Here is a 21864-nt window from a genome sequence, read left to right as displayed (position 1 = left end):
CCTCCCACAGTTCTCATGTTGAAGCGCCAACCCCCAATCTGACTGTATTTGGAGATGCGGCCTTGATGAAGGTAATTAAGGTTAAATGAGAGGAAAAAAAAGAAAAAAAGGGGATTTCCCTGGTGGTCCAGTGGTTAAGACTCCACGCTCCCAATGCAGAGGGCATGGGTTCAATCCCTGGTCGGGGAACTAAGATCCCGCATGCTGCATGGCGTGGCCTTAAAAAAATAAAAAGGTTAAATGAGGTAATAAGGGTGGGGCCCTAATCCAATAAGATTAGTGTTCTTATAAGACACCAGCTAGTTCTCTCTCTCTCTCCTTCTCTCTCTCCTTCCCTCCCCCACTCCTTACCAGGTGTGGACATAGTGAGAAGGTGGCCATCTGTACATCAGGAAGAGAGCCCTCACTAGAAACATCCTGGCACCCTGATCTCAGACTTCCAGCCTCCAGAGCCATGAAAAAATCAATGTCTATTGTATAAGCCATCCAGTCTGTGGTCATTTGTTATGGTGGCCTGAGCTGACGAAGACATATGGGGTATCTAGGTAGTCAAATTCATAGAGATAGAGAGTAGGACAGTGGTTACCAGGGGCTGGGGGGAGGGGAAGTGGGAGTTCTCATTTGATTGGTACAGAGTTTCAGTTTAGGAAGAAGAAAAAGTTCTGGAGCTGCATAGTGGTGATGGTTGCACAACAATGTGAATGTACTTCATGCCACTGAACTATATGCTTAAAAAAATAATTAAAATGGTAAATTTTGTTATGTGTATTTTACCACAATTAAAAAAGTAAACATTTTTTAAAATAGGAGGAAAATCTCCAACAACCTTAGCAACTAAAGAATCTCAGGGGCCTCTTGTGGCCTTTCTGAAACCCTGATTCTGCACGATCATCCAAGGCCAAGGTGCCATCTCTCCCACGGCCATGGACACAGTGAAGGTGCCCCCCTACTAGGGCCTTTGGAAGGCACACAGTTCAGCAGATAACAAACTGGAGAACAGTTTAAATTCTTTCCGAATGGGCTCTGGAGCTCCGCTGTCATTGAACTGAAAAGTCTTTTTCCCAAGAGGGAAAGAAAACTTAAGAAGAAAAATATGTTCGCAGCTGGAGCCTGAATTAGCAGTTTTGTCTCCAAAGACCGGAAGGCACCTGGTCCCAGCAGACTTTCTATTGAATTTTATATGGCTTTCAAAAATAGACTCATTCTGAGCTGACTGGCAAGATTTCGTTCTGTTTGGTTGTCTAACACAATTTTATCTAAGCTCAAGCCATCACACAACATTTTATTTATTTTTTATCAGGGAGAAGGCTACACAAAATTACTGTCATAGCTTTCCTAGATTGAGTTGTAGTTTTGAGAACTCAGGAAGCTTAGAACAGAGCAAAGCACATGGTATCAGAGAACACAGCAGTCAGGGGTACAACGGACCAACACCACATACCAGGGAAACCTGCTTTTCTGAGCAGGTTCTGTGTCAGGCAATATTTGCATGTTCTCAGAGCTTGTTGGAAATGCAGGACCTTCCACCCAGACTCACTGAATCAGAATGTGCATTTTAACAATTTCCTAGGGCTTCCCTGGTGGCGCAGTGGTTGAGAGTCTGCCTGCCAATGCAGGGGACACGGGTTCGAGCCCTGGTCTGGGAAGATCCCACATGCCGCGGAGCAACTGGGCCCGTGAGCCACAATTACTGAGCCTGCGCGTCTGGAGCCTGTGCTCCGCAACAAGGGAGGCCACGACAGTGAGAGGCCCGTGCACCGCAATGAAGAGTGGCCCCCGCTCGCCGCAATTAGAGAAAGCCCTCGCACAGAAACGAAGACCCAACACAGCCATAAATAAGTAAATGAATAAATAAATAAAGTTAAAAAAAAAAAAAACCCCAATTCCCTAGGAATGCATGTTAAAGTTTGAGAAGCACTGCTCCTCAGAAGGTGCTCTTCAGAACCCCTTCAGCCGAATTCCCTGGGAATATTTATTAAAAATGCTTCTTCCATATACCTGGACAAAACTCTAATTCGAAAAGATCCATGCACCCCAATGTTCACAGCAACACTGTTCACAATAGCCAAGACATGGAAGCAACCTAAATGTCCATTGACACAGGAATGGATAAAGAAGGTGTGGTACATATATACAATGGAATATGACTCAGCCATAAAAAAGAATGAAATAATGCCATTTGCAGCCACATGGATGGACCTAGAGATTATCACACTAAGCGAAGTGTAAGTCAGACAAAGACAAATATCATGTGATATCACTTATATGTGGAATCTAAAATACAACACAAATGAACATATCTACAAAACAGAAACAGACTCACAGACATAGAGAACAGACATGTGGTTGCCAAGGGGGAGGGGGTGTGGGGGAGGGATGGAGTGGGAGTTTGGGGATTAGCAGATGCAAACTAGTATATATAGGATGGATAAACAATGAGGTTCTACTGTAGAGCACAGGGAACTATATCCAATATCCTATAATAAACCGTAATGGAAAAGAATATGAAAAAGAGTGTGTATATATAAGTATAACCGAGTCACTTTGCTGTACAGCAGAAATTAACACGACATTGTAAATCAACTATACTCTAATAAAAAAAATTTTTTTAAATGCTCCTTTTTGGATCCTGCCCAAGAACTAGGAGAATTACCTCTTATGATTCCTAGGCAAAGCAGTGTGAGAACTGTTGCTGTAGTTCTCCCCCAAAAGCAGCTTAAAAACTCGCTGGAGGATTCGGCTTCCCCTGCTCCCAGCCCAGCCCTCCCCTTTGGGAACGGGGTTCTAGAATGTGAGGTCTCCTGAGGGGGGAGGGGGGAGGGAGAAGTGAAACTGTGCAGGCGGGATTCTAGGTGGCGCTGACTCTACACACCCGGTTTGGATGGATTTTTAAGGACGTTTCTGTCTCTCTCATTTCATTCTCTGAATCTCAAGGTCTCTTTCTCATGCATATGCGCGCACGCACACACACACACACTCACACACACGCTGACGCACACACACGCTCACACTCACACACACACGCTCACACACGCACGCACACACGCTCACACACACGCTCACACACACGCTGACACACACGCACACACACGCTCACACACACGTTCACACACACACGCACACTCACACACGCTCACACACACGCTGACACACACACGCTCACACTCACACACGCTCACACTCACACACACTCCCAGCTGGGTTGAGATAAGAAAGGGAGTCGGGGGAGACCTCTGCACGCCAGGCTTTGAGGGATAAACTGCCGTGAGGCTCGGGCCATCCCCCCGCGGATCTCCGAGTCGCTGACTGTTGTCCCCGGGACCGGGTGTGGCTGTCACCGCGGCCTCCTCCCTGCTTTCTGCAGTGATGGTGTCACCGGCCTGGCAGCTGCTTCCTCCGAGGGTTGGCCTGGAGTAAAGACAAGTGCGCGGTGAGACCTAAGGGGCCCAGAAGGTCCTCCCACATTGGGCAGTGGTGTCCGGCCTGCCCCACCCCCCGCCCCAGCACCCCTCGGCCCTGCTCCGCGCTTGGCACGTGCAAACGTCCTGGGGCCTCCACTGTGCAGGAGGCCTTGGCCCCGGCTGCAGAGTGGGCTGGTCGCTAGGGCCCTCTGGGCCGGGCACTAGCTGAGAGCGTGATCCTCGTGGCTCGAGAGAAAGGCCGGGAGCCTGGGGTACCGGGAGGGCCTACGGATAAGAGGGAAAGGACACGAGGAGAGATGCCACTTCCTTGGCGGATTCTGAAGACCAGCCTTGGTGGGCTTGGAGGAAAGCACATCCCGGACCGACTTTCACGCCGCCACCCCAGCCGCCGCGGGGCCTGGGTGACGCGAGTGACCAGCACGGGATGCTGGGGCGAGAACACGATGGCAGTGTCTGTCCTGCCCGGGGTGCTGCAGGTGAGGGTCCCGACGCCCCAGAGCCCCGGGCGGCCTCCGTGAGCCCAGGGTGCCGTGCAAGTGTGGGGAAGGAGGTCTCGGAGAGGACGTGACCTCCAGGTGACCCGCACGTGGACCGGCCAGTCGGAGGCTCCTCACGCCTCCGCGGTCCTGGGACTGTGCCTTCCGCCTACTCTTCCCCCGCGAGCAGCAGCGGTTTGGAGGAGGAAGGCTTGAGAGTGCGCGGGTGTTGAGACCATCCGGCCTGAATGCCTGACTGAGTCCCCTAAGGCCTGTCTGGTGGGTGGGCGTGGAGATCTTCTTGACTTTATGCTTGGCGACCGAGACCAGCCTCTATGTAAGTTCCCTGCTTGTTGCACCTGACGCCAACCAGTCTGGAGCGGTCCCCTGTTTCTTCGCTCTCAGGGGTACCTGATGCAGCTGGTCCACACTTAAAGTAGCAAAGATATAAAATGCATGCTTACCAAGTGGGAGACTTAAATTTTTTTAATTTGTAACTTAAAATATTGAAATAATTTTGTATTTGCAAAAAAGTTGCAAAACATAGTGCAAAGAATTCCTAGAGGCTCCCTACCTAGCTTTCCCAAATGTTAACACTACACATGTAATCATAGTTCAATTATCACAATAAGGACTTTTTCTTTCTTTTTTTTCTGTGCCGTGCCGCATGGCTTGCGGGATCTTAGTTCCCTGACCAGGGATGGAAGCCAGGCCCTCGGCAGTGAAAGCTCGGAGTCCTGACCACTGGACTGCCAAGGAATTCCTATCAAGGACTTTTACGTTGAAATATAGCTGATGTACAATATTATGTTAGTTTCAGGTGTACAACATAGTGATTTGACATTTGCATACATTATGAAATGATCACCACGGTATAGTAACCATCTGTGCCCATACAAAGTTATTACAATATTATGGACCGTATTCCAAAACAAGGACATTGACATGGAAACAATACTGTTAACGAATCTTCAGACATTTTTCAAATGTCATCAGTTGCCTCACGAATATCCTTTTCCTGGACCAGGATCCATCCAGGAGCACATATCATACTTAATTGTCCTGCCCCTTCAGTTTCCTTTGATCAGGGACAGAGTCAATGAGAGCCTTTCAGTGACAGATGGCTCTGACAACAATGACAGCCCACTTGAATTTCTTGCTCATCTTTGAATTCACGTGGTTCTCAAACATCAGTGTTCGTAAGAAACACCTGGGGAGCTTGTTTAGCACGTTCACTCCCAGAGAAACTGAATCTGTAGGGTTTGGGTGACGTTTGGGAATGTGCATTTTTAAAAAAATGTTTATTTATTTATTTAGGCTGCATGGGGTCTTTAGTTGCAGCATGAGAACTCTCAGTTGCAGCATGCATGTGGGATCTAGTTCCCTGACCAGGGATTGAACCCGGACCCCTGCATTGGGAGCGAGAATCTTACCCACTGGACCACCAGGGAAGCCCCCGGAATGTGCATTTTTATCAGCGTACTGGGGAGTATGATGCAGGCCGTCGGATGGAGGACGAGACTTTGAGAAACATGCCCAGGTGAGGCTGGCACAGCTGCAGTTAACACTTGCAGTGCAATCCTCCTTCTACAAGGACAAGCTGCCTCTATTTCTTAAAAACATTTTCTGAAGCGTTACGTTGACTCAGCACATTTCTAGAGACAGTGTAGACCTGCGTCCCACCACTGCCCCCATTCATAACACAAGTGCCAGAGCAGCAGGTCACCCTGTTCTGCACTTGTTGTCACCTTTCCTTTTCCGCGTCTTCTGGGCAGTTGGGGGTTTGCTCTTCTGCAAAGTTTGCCACAAGGGGGCACCAGTGACTTCCTCCTAGTGCTAATATAATAATAGCGCTCGTCAAAGTTGCCAAATTAGCAAACAAGTAGCAAGTCTTTGAAGAAAGAGTCATAGGACACCTTATCAGCCGGACTTTACCACCTATGTCCTCAATGATCTGGATCTTTTTGCCTTTGGTGGCATTAGGATGAATCCAGAACCACTTGCTTTGGGCCGTCTCTCCGCTGATAATAGAGAGATCTATTTGCATAGAGCTGGGTGTGCAGGCTTAGTTTGGTTTGCAGGGTTTGATCTGGGCCGTCCTGGGCAGCAAGGCCACTGTGAGTAATGCAGCAGTTGTGTAGAGGCTGAGACACAGAACTGCAGGCTTGACACACTCTCCCCATCAGGTCCTTGTGATCTTTTTCTTTTTACATCCCTTTCCCCTGGGGCCAGTGGCAGAAGTAAAGCTCTTCACACGTCTCAACTCTCACCCTCATTATCCCGAGCCCTGTGCCGGTGGAGAGTTTATCGTTCAGCGGCAGACAGGACTGAGACCAGCATCTCTGCTGAGCCTAGTGGTGGCAGGTACACATTCAGCAACCAGCACTCCAAACAAACAATTTTTAGTGTTTCCCAATTTCTGCGGGGGGTAAATACTCCCATCATGGCCGATTTCAAGCTATCAACGAGATGTCCTTGAACGCCAAGTTGGGAAGTGATGTGCAGAGGCCCAGCTGTACATAGTATGTCTACCTCATAAACACAGTAGAAGTAACCTCAAGAGTGTAAACTGGATAGAGCGAAGTAACTAGGAAATGATGAGGTCTGTTTGTTTATTACCTTTGATTTAAAAAAAATTTTGTGATAAAACACACGATATAAAATTTACCATCTTAACCACTTATTTCAGTAGCGTTAAGTATATTTACATTGCTGTGCAAGCCCCAGAACTGTTCTCATCTTGTAAAACCCAGTCTCTGTACCCATTGAAGAATATCTCCCCATGTCTCCCTTCCCCCAGCCCCTGACAACCACCATTCTACTTTGTTTCTATGAGTTTGACTACTTTGGATACTTTATGTAAGTGGAATCATACCGTATTTGTCTTTTTGTGGTGGGTTTATTTCACTTAGCATAATGTCCTCAAGATTCATTCATGTTGTAGCATATGACAGGATTTCCTACTTTCTAAAAGCTGAATAGTATTTCATTGTATGTATATAGCACGTCTTCTTTATCCATTCTTCTGTTGATGAACACTTGGTAGTTTCCACCTCTTGGTTATTGTGAATAATGCTGCTGTAAATGTGGGTGTACAAATAGCTCTTCTAGACTCTGCTTTCAATTTCTTATACATATGTGCCCAGAAGTAGAATTGCTGGGTCATATGGTAGTTCTGTTTTTAGTCTTTGGAGGGACTATCACACTGTTCTTTTAGCATTTGAACCACTTTACATTCCCACCAACAGTGCACAAGGGTTCACATTCCTCCGTGTCCTCACCAACACTTGTTATTTTCTGTTTTTTCTTTTTTTTTTTTTTAATAGTCATTATCCTAATGGGTATGAGATGGTAGTATCTCATTCTGGTTCGGGTTTGCATTTCTCTAATGGTTAGGCATGTTGAGCATCTTTTCATACGCTTGTGGCTATTTGTAATCTTCTTTGGAGAAATGTCTTATTCAAATCATTTACCCATTTTTTTTATTGGGTTATTTTGTTGTTAAGTTATAGGAGTTCTTTATATATTCTTTTATTTAAAAAATACTTTTTAATTGAAGTATAGTTGATTTACAATGTTGTGTTAGTTTCATGTGTACAGCAAGGTGAATCAGTTATACATATATACATATATCCATTCTTTTTCAGATTCTTTTCCCATATAGGTTATTACAAAATATTGAGTAGAGTTCCCTGTGCTACACAGTAGGTCCTTGTTGTTTATGTATTTTATATATAGTAGTGTATATATGTTACTCCCAAATTCCTAACTTATCCCTCCCCCCACACCTTTCCCCTTTGGTAACCACAAGTTTGTTTCCTATGTCTGTGAGTCTGTTTGTTTTGTAAATAAGTTCGTTTGTATCAGTTTTTTAGATTCCACATATAACTGATCTCGTATGATATTTGTCTTTCTCTGTCTGGCTTATTTCACTTAGTATGATAATCTCCAGGTCCACCTACGTTGCTGAAAATGGCATTATTTCATTCTTTTTTATGGCTGAGTAGTATTCCATTGTATATATACCACATCTTCTTTATTTATTCATCTGTTGATGGACATATAGGTTGTTTCCATGTCTTGGCTATTGTAAATAGTGTTGCAATGGACATTGGGGTGCATGTATCTTTTTGAATTATGGTTTTCTCCAGATATATGCCCAGGAGTGGGATTGCCGGATCACAGAGCTTTGTGGTAAGTTTTAAAATCAGGAAATGTGAGACCTCCAACTTTGTTCAAGATAGTTTTGGCTCTTCAGGGTTCCTTGAGATTCTATATGAATTTTAGGATGGATTTTTTCTATTTCTGCAAAAATTGCCATTGGGATTTTGAAAGGGATTGCTTTGAATCTGTAGGTTGTTTGGGGTTGAACTGACATCTTAACAATATTTAGTCTTCCAATCCATGAATACAGGCTCTCTTTCCATTTAATTGATGTCTTTAATTTATTTCAGCAACGTTTTGTAGTTTTCAGTGTATGTCTTTCATTTCCTTGTTTAAGTTTATTCCTAAGTATTGTATTCTTTTTGATGCTATTGTAAGTGGAATTTTTTTTCAATTTCCTTTTCAGATTGTTCATTGTCGGTGTATAAAAACACTACTTATTTTTGTGTTTTGATCTTGTATCATGCAACTTTGCTACTTTTGTTTATTAGTTCCAACAGGTGTTTTTGAGAAATCTTTAGGGGTTTCTCTATATAAGGTCATGTCATCTGTTACAGAGATAGTTTTACTATTTCTTTTCCAATTTGCATGCCTTTTATTTCTTTTTCTTGCTTAATTGCTCTGGCCAGGACTTCCAGTACTATGTTGAACAGGAGTGGTGAAAGCAGGCATCCTTGTTTTGTTTCTGATCTTAGAGGAAAAGCTTTCAGTCTTTCAGCACTGAGTACGATGTTTGCTCTGAGGTTGTCCTATAGGCCTTTATTATGTTGAGATAGTTTTCTTCTATTCATAGTTTGTTGAGTGTTTGTATCGTGAAAAAGCATCACATTTTGTCAAATGCTTTTTCTGCATCAGTTGAGATGATCATGTGGGTTTCTTCCATCATTCTGTTAATGTGGTGCATTATATTGATTGACTTTTGTATGTTAAACCCTCATTGCATTTCACGTTACTTGGTCATAGTGTATAATTCTTTTAATGTGCTATTGAATTCTGTTTGCTCACATTTTGTTGAAGATTTTGCATTAATATTCATCAGGGATATTGTTCAGTAGTTTTCTTTTTTTGTATCATTATCTTTGTTTTTATATAATTTATTTACTTGTAAGTTTATATAATTTACTTTCTAATAATGGCTGTTTAACAACCAGTTCATAAAATTCTGGAAAATTTAACAGTTGATTCTCATGAGTCAATGTGAGCTGGCTCCAGTATATTACTGTCCAGACTTTTCATGTGTCTTTTCCTTTTGCAATTTAGGCCACAGTAGATTGAGAGACTTACTTAATTTCTCATAATAATAGGAAGGGCAAGAAACGAAGGGTACCTCTGTGTGTCAACTTATTTGGCAAAAGATAAAAACAAAAAACAAAACCCCAGAACAAGTATTAAGCTGTGAGTTATTTTCCCAGTTCCCACCTGACTGCATCATCTTGACAAAATGAAATTTAATTCTTTTTAGGGGAAGGCACTACATTCTTTATCTTTTTTTTTTTTTTTTTTAAACATTGGCCTGAGTGAGTACTGTACTTGCATGGTCTCATTTAAATCTCCCAACAATGTAGGTGCTATTATTTTCCTTGTTTTAGAGATGAAGACACTGGGAGAGGTTAAGTAACTTACACAACGTCACACACTTAGGCGTACAGCCAGAATTTGAACCAGAGCTGCCTCGGCTTCAGTTGTCATCTGAACACACATTGGCACATGCTAGGATATATGGTGCCCCATCTGATCCTTGGTTGCTGATACAGAACTGTGTCCCTTGTCCTCCGGTGCTGACTCTCTACAGCTCTGGCTCCATCTAAGTAAGCTCTATCCACACCTCCTTAGAAGCATGGGGTAAATTTCAGCTGCTTTACGATGCCACTACTGGACCATGAGAAACTATGTAGGTATCTCAGGCATTAGTCACCTAGATATGCCACACAGTCATTTTTGATTCTTACTGGTCATAATGTTGTATCATTTGTATATATTGTTGCAATTGACTTGCTAAAAAATATTAAGCATTTTTTGTGTCAATGTTCATGAGGCACATTAACTTGTAATTTTCTTTTGTTGTAGTTTTTAAATCTATTTCTTCTGGAGAGAGCTTTGGTAATTTGTGTCTTTTAAGGGACTTTTCCATTTCACCTAAGTTGTCAAATTTATTGGCATATAGTTTTTAATATTTCCTTGTATTTTAATTTCAGTAGAATCTGTAGTAATGTTTCCTCTTATACTCCTGATATTGATAAATTGTATCTTCTTTTTCTTCTAATTTGTCTGGCTAGAGGTTTATCAATCTTATTGATCTACTCGGAGAACCAGCTTTTGGTTTCATTGGTTTTCTCTATTGTTTCACTTTTTAGATTTTCCTTCCATTCTGATCTTCATCATTTCCTTTCTTCTGTCTGCTTTAGGTTTAATTTGCACTTCTTATTCTAGTTTTGTAAGGAGGTAGAAGTTTAGGTTATTGATTTATTTCTTAATTTTTGGTATAAATTTCCTTCACGTGCTGATTTAGCTACATCTCACAACTGTTGATATGTATACTTCTATTTTCCATAGTTTTCCAGTGTCCATAGTTCAAAATATGTTCTAATGCCCCTTTTGATTTCTGCTTTGACCCGTATGATATTTATAAGTTTGTTATTAGGTTCCAAATATTTAAGGGCTTTCTAGATCTTTCTGTTAATAATACTAACTTAATTCTATTCTAGTCAGAGCAAATACATTGTATGATTTAAATCTTTTTTTTTTTTTAATTTTATTTATTTATTTATTTTTTTATTTATGGCTGTGTTGGGTCTTCGTTTCTGTGTGAGGGCTTTCTCTAGTTGTGGCAAGTGGGGACCACTCTTCACCGCGGTGCGCGGGCCTCTCACTATCGTGGCCTCTCCCGTTGCGGAGCACAGGCTCCAGACGCGCAGGCTCAGCAATTGTGGCTCACGGGCTTAGTCACTCCGCGGCATGTGGGATCTTCCCAGACCAGGGCTCAAACCCGTGTCCCCTGCATTGGCAGGCAGATTCTCAACCACTGCGCCACCAGGGAAGCCCTAAATCTTTTTAAATTTATTGAGATTCGCTTTATGGCCCACAGTATGGTGTACCTTGCTAAACATTTCATGTGCATTTGAAGCAAATGTGTATTCTGCATTTGTTGGATAGAGTGTTCTAAAAATGTCAATTAGGGCAACTTAGTTGATAACGTGGTTCAAGCCCTCACTGATTTTCTGTCTACTTGCTCTATCAAGTATTGGAAAGGGGATACTGAAACCTCTAATTTTAATTGTATATTTGCCTATTTCTCCTTTTAATTCCATCACTTTTGTTTCATGTATTTTTGAATTTCTGTAATTAGAGGAATAAATGTTTAAGAATGTTATGTCTTCTTGATAAAGTGATCCTTCTATCATTATGAAGTGACCTTTTAAAATTCCTGGTAATATTCTTTGCTCTGAAATGTACCGATATTAATATAGCCACTCTAGATTCTGATGAGTGTTAACATGGTATATCCTTCTCCATCCTTTTACTTTTGTCCTATTTGTGTCTTTAGATTTGCAGTGGGTTTCTTGAAGGCAGTATATAGACGGGTTTTTCTTTTTTTATACCATCTGACAATCTTTGCCTTTCACTTGGGTTGTTTAGACCATTAGCATTTAATATTATTATTGATGTGGTTGGGTTTAAATCTACCATGTTCATATTTGTTTTCTATTTACTCATCTGTCCTGTTTCCTTTTTCTTCTTTTTCTGTTTTCTTTTGGGTCAATAGAATATTTTTTACGATTTTACTTTATTTTCTTTCCTGCTTATTAGCCGTACCTCCTTGTTTTGTGATTTTAGTGGTTGCTTTACGACTTAAGTATACATCCTTAACTTAGCACAGTCTACCTTCAAGGGATATTATACCATTCTGAGTGTAGGATCAGGCCCTTAGGCCCTCTTCCTTCCCTGACCTTTGTGCTACTGTTCTCATATATGTTCCTTCTCCTTGTGTTATAATGCCATAATACACTCTTTATTATTTTTGCTTCAAAAAGCTGATTATCTTTTAAAGACTTAAAAGATCAGGAAAAGAGTTTTAATGCGTACACATATATTTACCATTTCTTTTTTTTTTTTTTTTTTAATCTTTGCCAACACTTGTCACTTGTTATTTTTCTTTTTTTTTTAATTTTATTTATTTTATTTTATTTTATTTTTGGCTGTGTTAGGTCTTCGGTTCGTGCGAGGGCTTTCTCTAGTTGCGGCAAGCGGGGGCCACTCTTCATCGCGGTGCGCGGGCCTTTCACCATCGCGGCCCCTCCATTGCGGGGCACAGGCTCCAGACGCGCAGGCTCAGTAGTTGTGGCTCACGGGCCCAGCCGCTCCGCGGCATGTGGGATCTTCCCAGACCAGGGCCCGAACCCGTGTCCCCTGCATTAGCAGGCAGACTCTCAACCACTGCGCCACCAGGGAAGCCCTATATTTACCATTTCTGATGGCCTTTGTTTGCATGCACCCAGATCTCTGATACCATTTTCATCTGCTTCAAGGACATCCTTTAACATTTCTGGTATTGGATGTCTGCTTGCGATGAATTCTGTCAGATTTTTTATGTATGAAGAAATATTTCACCTTCGTTTTTGAAAAATAATGTTGCTAGGTTTAGAATTCTAGGTTGAGAGTTTTTTTGTTCAGTAAGGATATTGCTCCACTGCCTTTCAGCTTGCATGTCTTCCAGTGAACATCTGCCGTCATTCTTATTTTTCTCTGTAATACGTCTTTTTAAAAATTAGTTATTTTTAAGATTTTTCTCTTAATCATCGATATTTAGCAATTTGATTATATGCTGTAACAAATTTTCTTCGTGTGTGTGCTTGTGGTTCGTTGATTTCCTGAGGTCTGTGGACTGTCTTCATCACATTTGGAGAAATTTTGGTCCTTTACTGTATTCTGAACACTTAAGCCAGAGTGAGCCTGTTCTAACCACATCACTCCTCTGCTCCAAAATCCTAAGTCCTTAAAGTCACCTATCAGGCCCGCCACGAGCAGCCTCCCCGATGCCCTCTGACCTTACCTACTCCACTCCTCTTTGCCTGTGCACCAGAGCCACCCTGCTGTTCCTTCAGCAAACCAGGCACACCCCAACCCTCTCCACCCCCCTGCCCCATCATCTCTGTGGGCCCTTCTCTGCCCACCCTACCGGAAACAGCAACCTCCACCCCACCCTGGCACTGCTTCTCCCCTCTCCTTGTTTTACTTTCCCCCCAAATACTTACCATAATACAATTTAAATTTTACATATTCATCTTGTTTTTATCACTCAATGAAATTATAAATTCCATGGTCATAGAATGGGCAGGAATTTTTTTCACTGTAGTGGACCTAAAACAGTCCCAAGCATATTAGGTAATCATTCAATAAATAATTGTTGAAAAAAATGAACTGGAAAGTAATTGCTCACGTTCCCATGACCGGCCCTGCCCCCCACTTTACTGAATGATTTTAATTAAAGTCACACAAAAGTTCTTGGGTTGAAAATAAAAGCAGAAGACCACTACACATTAGTTTGTCAACATGTAATGCCCTGGGTTTATTTTGTGAGAATTCTATCACAATTTTTCCAGGTGGGATTAAAAACCTTAAGGATAATGTATGCCATTGGACTGGGCATTCAGACTTCGGTACTGACAAAGCACTAGTAGTAGTCTGTTAAGTACCATTCTCTTCACAGAAGAGAGGTCAAATATTTCCAAAGGAAGGCACCCGATATTTGTGGTTCTGGCCTCGCAGCCTTCTGGAGAATCTTAAAAGGAAAAAAGCTGGCTGGCTGTTTTTAGAAACTGGAATGATGATACACGTACAGCAATTACTGCATTCTTCTCCCTTATATCCTTTTTGTAAGAACAAGTAAAGAATGAAGTCTTTGAAACAATTCGACAATAAAAAAGTACAATTTTTTTCTTGTGCTAAAAAAAGGGCAAGACAACATAAACTCCAGTTGTAAGGACTCCATTTGCATACTTGATTTAACACTTTCTGGTGTGGAAGGAAATGGGACTACTGGGCTGTTTGCAGAGCAGCAACATAACATTAGTGCTTTAAGTACCAGAAACTACCCACAGCTCTGTGGGCAGGTGGGGATGGGAAGATTCAAGAGACTTCATTTTTAGCTCATTACTTGTCCTAATGATAGTAGACCAGGAAGATCCCCATTTAACAGTACATTCCCCATTTTTAAAAAACTGATGCCTTTTTTTTTTTTTTTTGTAAAATTCTGTATGTATGTCACCATTTTTTTTCACATGATACACAGAAAACTCAGGGACCCAGAGGGGAACCAAGTTATGTTATACCATTTACAAAATACCAAGGAGTCCACAGCTACCTAACACATTCACTACAGCACAGGAACCAATGAAGGTACAGTGTACAAAACTGTAAACACGGCACAATAAATAGATAAAACAGCAGGCTCTGCACCATGCACATGATGGGATGACACCTCATCTCTACACACTCTCACATCATCTCACACTCTTTGTTGCAATTTATTTCCCTCCCCCCCCCACCCCCAAGTGCAAAGCATCACAAATGAACATCTCTGTATTCAAGTAACATATATACAAGGGTATTACAAATATGCAGTACTGTACAGATAATTGCTGTATTCTTAATTTACAGATGTTGATTTTTTTCCCTATTAACAGTAAGAAAAGAAAAATGGAAGCATGAGAGATGAGCATTGCTGTCGAGTCCCCACAGCTGCCACAGAAACGCACGTGCTGCGTTCCATCATCCCTTGCATTCAAAATGCTACTGATGCATAGCACCTAATCCAGTCCCCAGGCTGCGGCTCCACTCCTGAGGAAGCTACGTCACCTCCATCGCTACTGTATTGTCTGCTATGTTGTTTAGTGCTGGCTTTTCTGATTCATGATTCTCCCTGTTGAAGAAAGTTCAATAAATTACTTATCTGCAATCAATTTAACAAATCAAGATGATCTTCCCAATAAAAAGTTTAAATGTTTTTAATAATAGAAAGAGATCTGACTCCTTTGGGACAGGATAGCAAGTAGAGGAATATGAACTTTTATGGTTTATCATTCGGAACACACAACCGGAAGTCAGGCTTGTGTCCGCTGCACATTCCATGGTCAACTACATTACCAACAAACCTGTTGTAGCACCCAAGCAACCTAGGTGTTACAACACATAAAGAATAACCAAGCTTTAGTTTATAGTTTCAATCTCCTCCTCTATTAAACCTTTCCTAAGAGTTTTAAAAAGGAACAATGTGAGTGAAGGTCATTCATGTCAGGACTTTGAAGTCCGAGTTCTTTCTCTACGTGGAGCTGAGCAATCAGAAGACCAGGGTCCCCGCTGCCCCTGCCCCTCGACTGCCGACGTGCTCGCAGAGCTCAGTTCCCTCATCTTTATTTATTTATTTATTTATTTTTAAAATTTTATTTTATTTATTTTTTTATACAGCACGTTCTTATTAGTCATCCATTTTACACACATCAGCGTATACATGTCAACCCCAATCTCCCAATTCATCACACCACCACCCCACCCGCCCGCTGCTTTCCCCCCTTGGCGTCCATACGTTTGTCCTCTACATCTGTGTCTCAGTCTCTGCCCTGCACACTCAGTTCCCTCATCTTTAAACACAGGGGCTAAAGTAAGTGATGCGAACGTTTCCCTTACACTTCGAGTCTCCCGCGGTTATATAATTCTGTAGCGATGAAAACCACGTATTATATATTTAAGTAAGAGCTATAGTTGTTTGGCTAGCTATGACTAGACCCAGAATATTAAGAATGCATGAGCACTGAGCAGACGTGACTACCACTTAAGTTCAGAAGCAGAAGGGATGCACGGGTCCAGAAACTAATAGCTGCAGTCCGTTGCTACGAGGCCTGCTCCCTGCCCTGGGCCACTCCCAGCTGAGGGAGTCTACGTGTCAGAGCGGCAGCCAAGATGCCTCAAAGTCCGGCCGCCAACCACCCCAACTTCTACCACTAATCTTCCCAAATCTCTAGACAAACTAGGTTACTTGTTTGTTAACCTCTGAAACACATACATATTTCCCCAACTCTTTTTTCTTCCTCCCTTCTGCCCAGCCAAGATGAAATCTGATTTTTTTTTTTTTTTGGTAGAACATTCCCAGAATATCCCTGGTGTAAAACATATCTCTTATATTGAAATTATAGCCACACTCTATACATGCTAATTTGACAAGCATATTATACTTTGTGATACCTCTAGAACAATTTTTACCTATTACTTACAATTAATATTATTTAACTTTTCACACTTTTATGCTCATCTTCTAACTCAACTGAAAACTCCTGTCTTTCTCTTTTTGTTTCCCCTCAAGTAGACAGCAAGATTTGAATTCCCGTTAATATTTAAAACAGAACAGAGACTGAGCAAACATTCTAAACCGTCTACTGAAACCTAAGAAAACAAGTTAGCACAGAAAATAATGGTCTGATTAAAAGCTGACCTGGCATGAATACTGTAACCCTTTATATTATTTACATTATTAAGAGAGCCTTAATTAGTATACTAGCCACGGTGGGTTTTATTAATTCTGTCTACGTGAGAAGCTGTGGAAGAAATTATAAGCAAAAGAAACATTCTAAAGAGAACTCCTTCGATCCAAAGGTCAAATAAAGAGTGAGAATACTATAAGCTCTTATTATACTAAGTCATGTCCCAATCATACATGCAATATTCACTATACTCCCTTTAAAGTTCAAATTCTCAGCAATATTGAATTACAACATTTATCTGTTTATTTCTTACATAAATAAGGAATTCTCATCTATACATTTTTAATGTATATAAGGAAAAGAGCAAAAAACACAAAGAAATAAGTAGAGAGCAATGCCAGAGAATTTAAGTCAGATTTCGTATTTTTCAAACACTTCGGGCTCAAATAACTACTCACCGTGGAACTGCATCTACAGAGGATGAAGACGGGACCTTGGAAACTTGACAGTTTGCTGCGGCAGCCAGCTTTAAGGCAGACGATGGGACAGCACTTAAAGTCCTAGGTATGTGTCGTGCGTTTATGGGGGCAAGAGAGTTTACAGTGGCGACTGATGAAGGTACAGTTAATCGGATGTTGTTCCCAATCAGAACCTGAGTTGTTGCAGAACCGGCAGCAGTCACTGGGTGACTCGGCCCACTGTGGGAACCCGCTGTCTGGGTCACGTTCGCAGGCTGTAGCAAAGCTGGCCCTGCCGTCGACGGACTCGTGTGGACAAGTGCCGGGGGTGTAGTACTACTGAGGTGTAAGCCCTTGTATACTCCTAGGGAAAAGGAAAGAAGCAGTTGAACAACCGCAACTCTGCTCCTTGTTTATTACAGATGTACGTTACAGACATTATCAAAACACCTTAAACGTCTTTACCCTTACCTGAGGCTGGAAGGACGCCATTCACCCCAATTCCAAGCACCACATCCTCCTTCATCTTGAATCCCATCAGCTGTTCTGATGTCACCAAAGCAGAAGCAGCAAATTGAGCGCTAGCAGAATCCAAAGTCTTGGAAACAAAACCCTAAAAAGAAAATACAAATCTAATCAGCATCACTTAGTCTCAAATTATTATTAAAGCTACACAGGTTACCAAAATCAGTCTGAATATAAATGACAGTCGCAAACCACTGAAATATCTTCATCTCTCCGACATGCATACATTTGATTAATGTTCAAATCATCTTATAACTCAACGATTATGAATTTTGATCTTCTTATGTGACAATATATAATATGGAATTACCAAAATAAACCTTTTATAATGTGGAAACAGTAAACATCCAACACAAAGTGTTGGACAAGAAATATGCTAGTAAAACAATTTCAGTGATTTGCAATGAATGAATCAATGAATGAATAAATTCATATAATTTGAATAAATAAGTATGTAAAACTTCCTTCATCTAACTTACACATACATATACACACGTGACCAAAGGCACCTTTGGGACAGTAAGATAACTATCCCTTTAGAAGAGAAGGAACAAAACATCACATTCTAACTCAGCCTAGAAATTAAGAAGACCCTTGAATTTTTTTAAACGAATTTTTCCTCTAAGATGCTTAGAGACACGAATCTCAGCCTTCAGTTAAGCCTTAAATATGTTTAAATGGCAAACATTTATCATGCTTTAAGTTCAAAAGTGATTTCTTTTAATAGTAAAAGAGGTTATTTTAGCATAAATTTTAATAATAATTCAAACGCTCCACATAGAGAGCTGGGTGGGGTTGTATATTAAAGAGGTACATTCACAGACTACAGGTCAGACTTGAAGACAGGGTCTCCATCTCATCGGACTATGCTTTTTAGTCTTACTTTTTAAAATAGGGAGCAGGGGGGCAACAGCTTCTATACTCACCTGTAACGTTCTTTCTAAACCCTGTATAGAATGGCTATGATGTAGATTCAGGTGAAAGCCACTTTTCTGCTGGTTAGATGCAAGGCTCTATGGCAACAGTTGGTAATTAGAGATGAACTCTGGTGGGAAACCACGAGGGATAATCATAAGACAGACAAATCCCTCACCTGTGACGTGGCGGTGGAGGAATGACTACTTGCTTGCTGTTGCTGAATTTGTGCAAGCTGCTGTTTCTGCATGAGCGCCAGCTGATGCTGGTGCTGCTGGTATTGTTCGGCTGTAAATGCTGAACATAAAATGAGAAGACACTTTACAAAAGGGCACGGCTGTCACACACATCTTACAGTACACTAAGACAAATTTTAGCATTTAAGAAAAAACTAAAGCATTTTAGCATCCCGTTAAAGATCACTTCCGAATGGAAATTTCAGCATTTTTATAACCACACTTAACGAGAGTGGCGTGAGTTTAAAGACAAACAACATGAAACTTTCCGAGTTGCACAGAGGAAAGAGAAGTGCTCACTTCCCACGTTTCAAAACCATTATTTTTTGTAAGCTGTGACACTTGTGCTAGACAGTGTGTAAAAGGTAATACCAGCTTTTTTCATCCGCGTATTTGAAATTCAACGTTGCACTGAGCTTGAGAAGAAATCTGATAATCACCATTTAGTTTCTAGTTTATTCATACTACTGTCCCAATGCATTCAGATGATCCCTAGCAGTTCTGTGTAGAAATACTAATTGTTCTACATATTTTCTAATTTTAGTCATTACAAAAATTTCCTTCATATGAAATATAAGGTTGTTGGTTTATCACTTTTTTTTTTTTAAAAAGAACCCATCCTTTAAGTTTAACAGGAAGAAAAGAGGCTCCAAAGGTTAATTAATTTTCCCCACCCAATTAACCCACCTGGAAAAAATCCAGTCAATAAGAACGAAGATGTTTATGTTGGTTTACTGTACAGAATGATGTCTGAGGAAAGACACTGTGTTATGCTACTTATGTTTGTCTATGGAGAGCTCAGTTCTAAAAAAAACAAACAAAAAAATGTTCATTTATTACTCCCCCAAAAAGTGTGTGCAGTTTTTAAAAAGGAAACCTTTTTCTTTTTCTTTTTTTTTTTTTTGCCAATTTAAAAAAAAGAAAAAAAAAAAGCACATACAATCACAACATCTGACTTTAAGGCTTCTTTTAAGAAGCCTGTGATGGTTGGGTAAGAACTATTTAAAACAGAAAAAAAAGGGTTATCATGCATCCCTGGGTACTAGGGAATCTATAAATCATGCATATTTCCTCAATCTAAAGTTTAATGTTTTCAAAATACTGCCAGCTAATTTGTTGTTGTCTTTAGTTAAAGACATTTTGATAATTTCTTTAGAATATTACTTCATCAAGTTTTACAATTTGCACTTATAACTCATAAGAATCTTTATCCCCCAGGATACAGCTTCTGCCTAGGACAACTACAAAATGCTTAGATAGATGTTAAGTAGAAATTCTACCACATTTTGAACGAATCAGAAAACTGTGAAATAATATTTAAGAAAACCTCAGAAGTTATTAGTATTTACACAGGCTTTTATACTTGCACTGAACTAATTTCTTGGGTTACAAAGGCAAAAAATAATTTCTTGTTGGAAGAATTCTACTTTTCGTTTTCTTATTTTGGGTGTTACAAATCTGTTTAGTTGATATATGCCCTTTGATGAGTTTCTCTTCCTACTATGTTTATAATTCTCAGATCTGAATTCTACTGGAAAAAGCTTTTATTGATAATAGGATAATCCCTAAATACTGACATAAACTTTCTGTCAACGTGACCATTTCCATATAACAGAAACATGTTAAACCAGAACTTGAAGGAAAAAAAAAAAAAATGCTGCCCTGAAAGAGTGATTATAATTAAAACAATATCTCTATGTTGAAAAAAAATCCATAAAAGCAATTGTTTAAAACTAAAGATCCTTAATTTATTAGATGGGTTTGCTAATATGTTTTTGCGATTTCTACTTTAATTTCCTAAGCTTGAGTGCGTTGCCTAAATCTTGAATTTCCTGGTAGGAGATATTTAATAAACTTAAAAAAAGACAAAAAAAAAAAAAAAAAAAAAAAAGGACCATTTCTGGAAGGTCACGTCATTACACATCTAGAAAACAATAATTTAGCATTCACTGTAAAGATCTATATACAAAACTCCATTTATATGAATGAAAATATTCTTTTGCAGAATTCTGCTGGTGTTTGTTTTAATTTAAACATTAGCAACGTTAAACTGGAAATTGACTTGAATAAAAAGGTTCCAAATATTTTTGCCCTATTTAAATCAACATTTCAGTCCTTAGTCTCTGAGGGTTTTGTGAATTTCACTTTTTTTAAACAACTGTTAACTTCCTCCAAATACAGATTTAGAAATAAAAATGCAACTGACATTTTAGATCACTAACGCTCATTGAGATTTTAGATCCCTGTTAGCCTATTTCTTACATATCTCTATACTCCAGAGTCCAGTTATAAAAATTTCCCTTGGACATTTTTGATAAATGTTCTAGAAGAAATGCACAGAGTAACATATAAGCTAGAAGTGATGGTAATAAAAACCATGGGTCTAGGGGCCAAGAGATCTTGATTTTTTCTTTCATTCTCAGCTCCGTCATAACTGGCTGAGTTCACCTGAGCAAGTTATTTAATCTTTTGGGGCTCAGTATGTTCATCTGAAATACACGAGATTAAATTAAGTCATCATTAAAGTCCTTTTCAAGCCTTGAGATGCTAAGATTTTATATTTCTTCTGAGAAATAAAATTCCAATCCAAAAGGCTGTATGAATGAGTAGGAAAGCTTGGACAAAGGTAAGGCAGTAAATTTGGGCAAATAAAATCTGAGCTGGGTTTTGCACTATTACTTACACAGGAAACTGAGAAGACCTTGGATGTCATTATAATTCAAAGTCTAACCAAATGCTAAGTGGAAATAAACCAAAATGAGCATATTTCCCTGTATCTCTATCAAGGTGACGTTTTTAGGTTGTATGTCTACCTCCAGATATCGTGTGGCCGTCAAGTTTGCAGTTCACATAGAGATGGACACGGTGGTTTTGTGGACAGATCACCAGACCCAGAATCAGAATCATTTCAAAGGACCAAAAAATTTTAGATCAGGAGGGATTCTTGGAGATTTCCTTCTATAATCTCATACTAGAGATGAAGAAACTTTCATCTGAGGTCACAAAGGTATTCAGTAGTGGAAGGGGAAACAAAACTACCCCCAAACCAATGAGATTTTAAATATAAAAAGAAATAGACAAAAGTCTGTTTTAGATTTAATATTATTTACAAAAAGTAATCAAACTTTTTTATGTACCAACAGTGTGCATCATGCTTTAAAAGAAATCTCATCTATAGAGCATCTGACAGACAG

The 21864-nt window shown here is 40.2% G+C and overlaps 2 protein-coding genes across 8 annotated transcripts in view; one reads left to right on the top strand and one right to left on the bottom strand.

Annotated features, from left to right (window-relative positions):
• Positions 1–21864, top strand: part of LOC309625887 (uncharacterized protein) — a gene marked incomplete at its 5' end in the record, with an annotated part of 120243 nt that overhangs the window by 79126 nt on the left and 19253 nt on the right. The window lies entirely within an intron of this gene.
• Positions 13600–21864, bottom strand: part of EPC1 (enhancer of polycomb homolog 1) — a 95128-nt gene continuing 86863 nt past the window's right edge. For 5 of the 7 annotated variants that reach the window (XM_082385329.1, XM_082385330.1, XM_082385335.1 and 2 more), the window contains exons 11-15: positions 18613–18731; positions 18446–18532; positions 17466–17607; positions 16995–17358; positions 13600–14981 (exon numbers count right to left, since the gene is read on the bottom strand). In XM_082385329.1, coding sequence (XP_082241455.1) covers positions 14909–14981; positions 16995–17358; positions 17466–17607; positions 18446–18532; positions 18613–18731 — 785 coding nt within the window. In that variant the 3' untranslated portion in view covers positions 13600–14908. The remainder of the gene's footprint in view (positions 14982–16994; positions 17359–17465; positions 17608–18445; positions 18533–18612; positions 18732–21864) is intronic. The other 2 variants (XM_082385331.1, XM_082385334.1) reach the window with 1 other exon arrangement.

The sequence above is a fragment of the Balaenoptera borealis genome (genome assembly GCF_965194805.1).
Source record: "Balaenoptera borealis genome assembly, chromosome: 3".
Lineage (NCBI taxonomy): Eukaryota > Metazoa > Chordata > Mammalia > Artiodactyla > Balaenopteridae > Balaenoptera > Balaenoptera borealis.
Note: the sequence above shows the minus strand (reverse complement) of the source record. Positions and strands in the feature narration are given on the sequence as shown.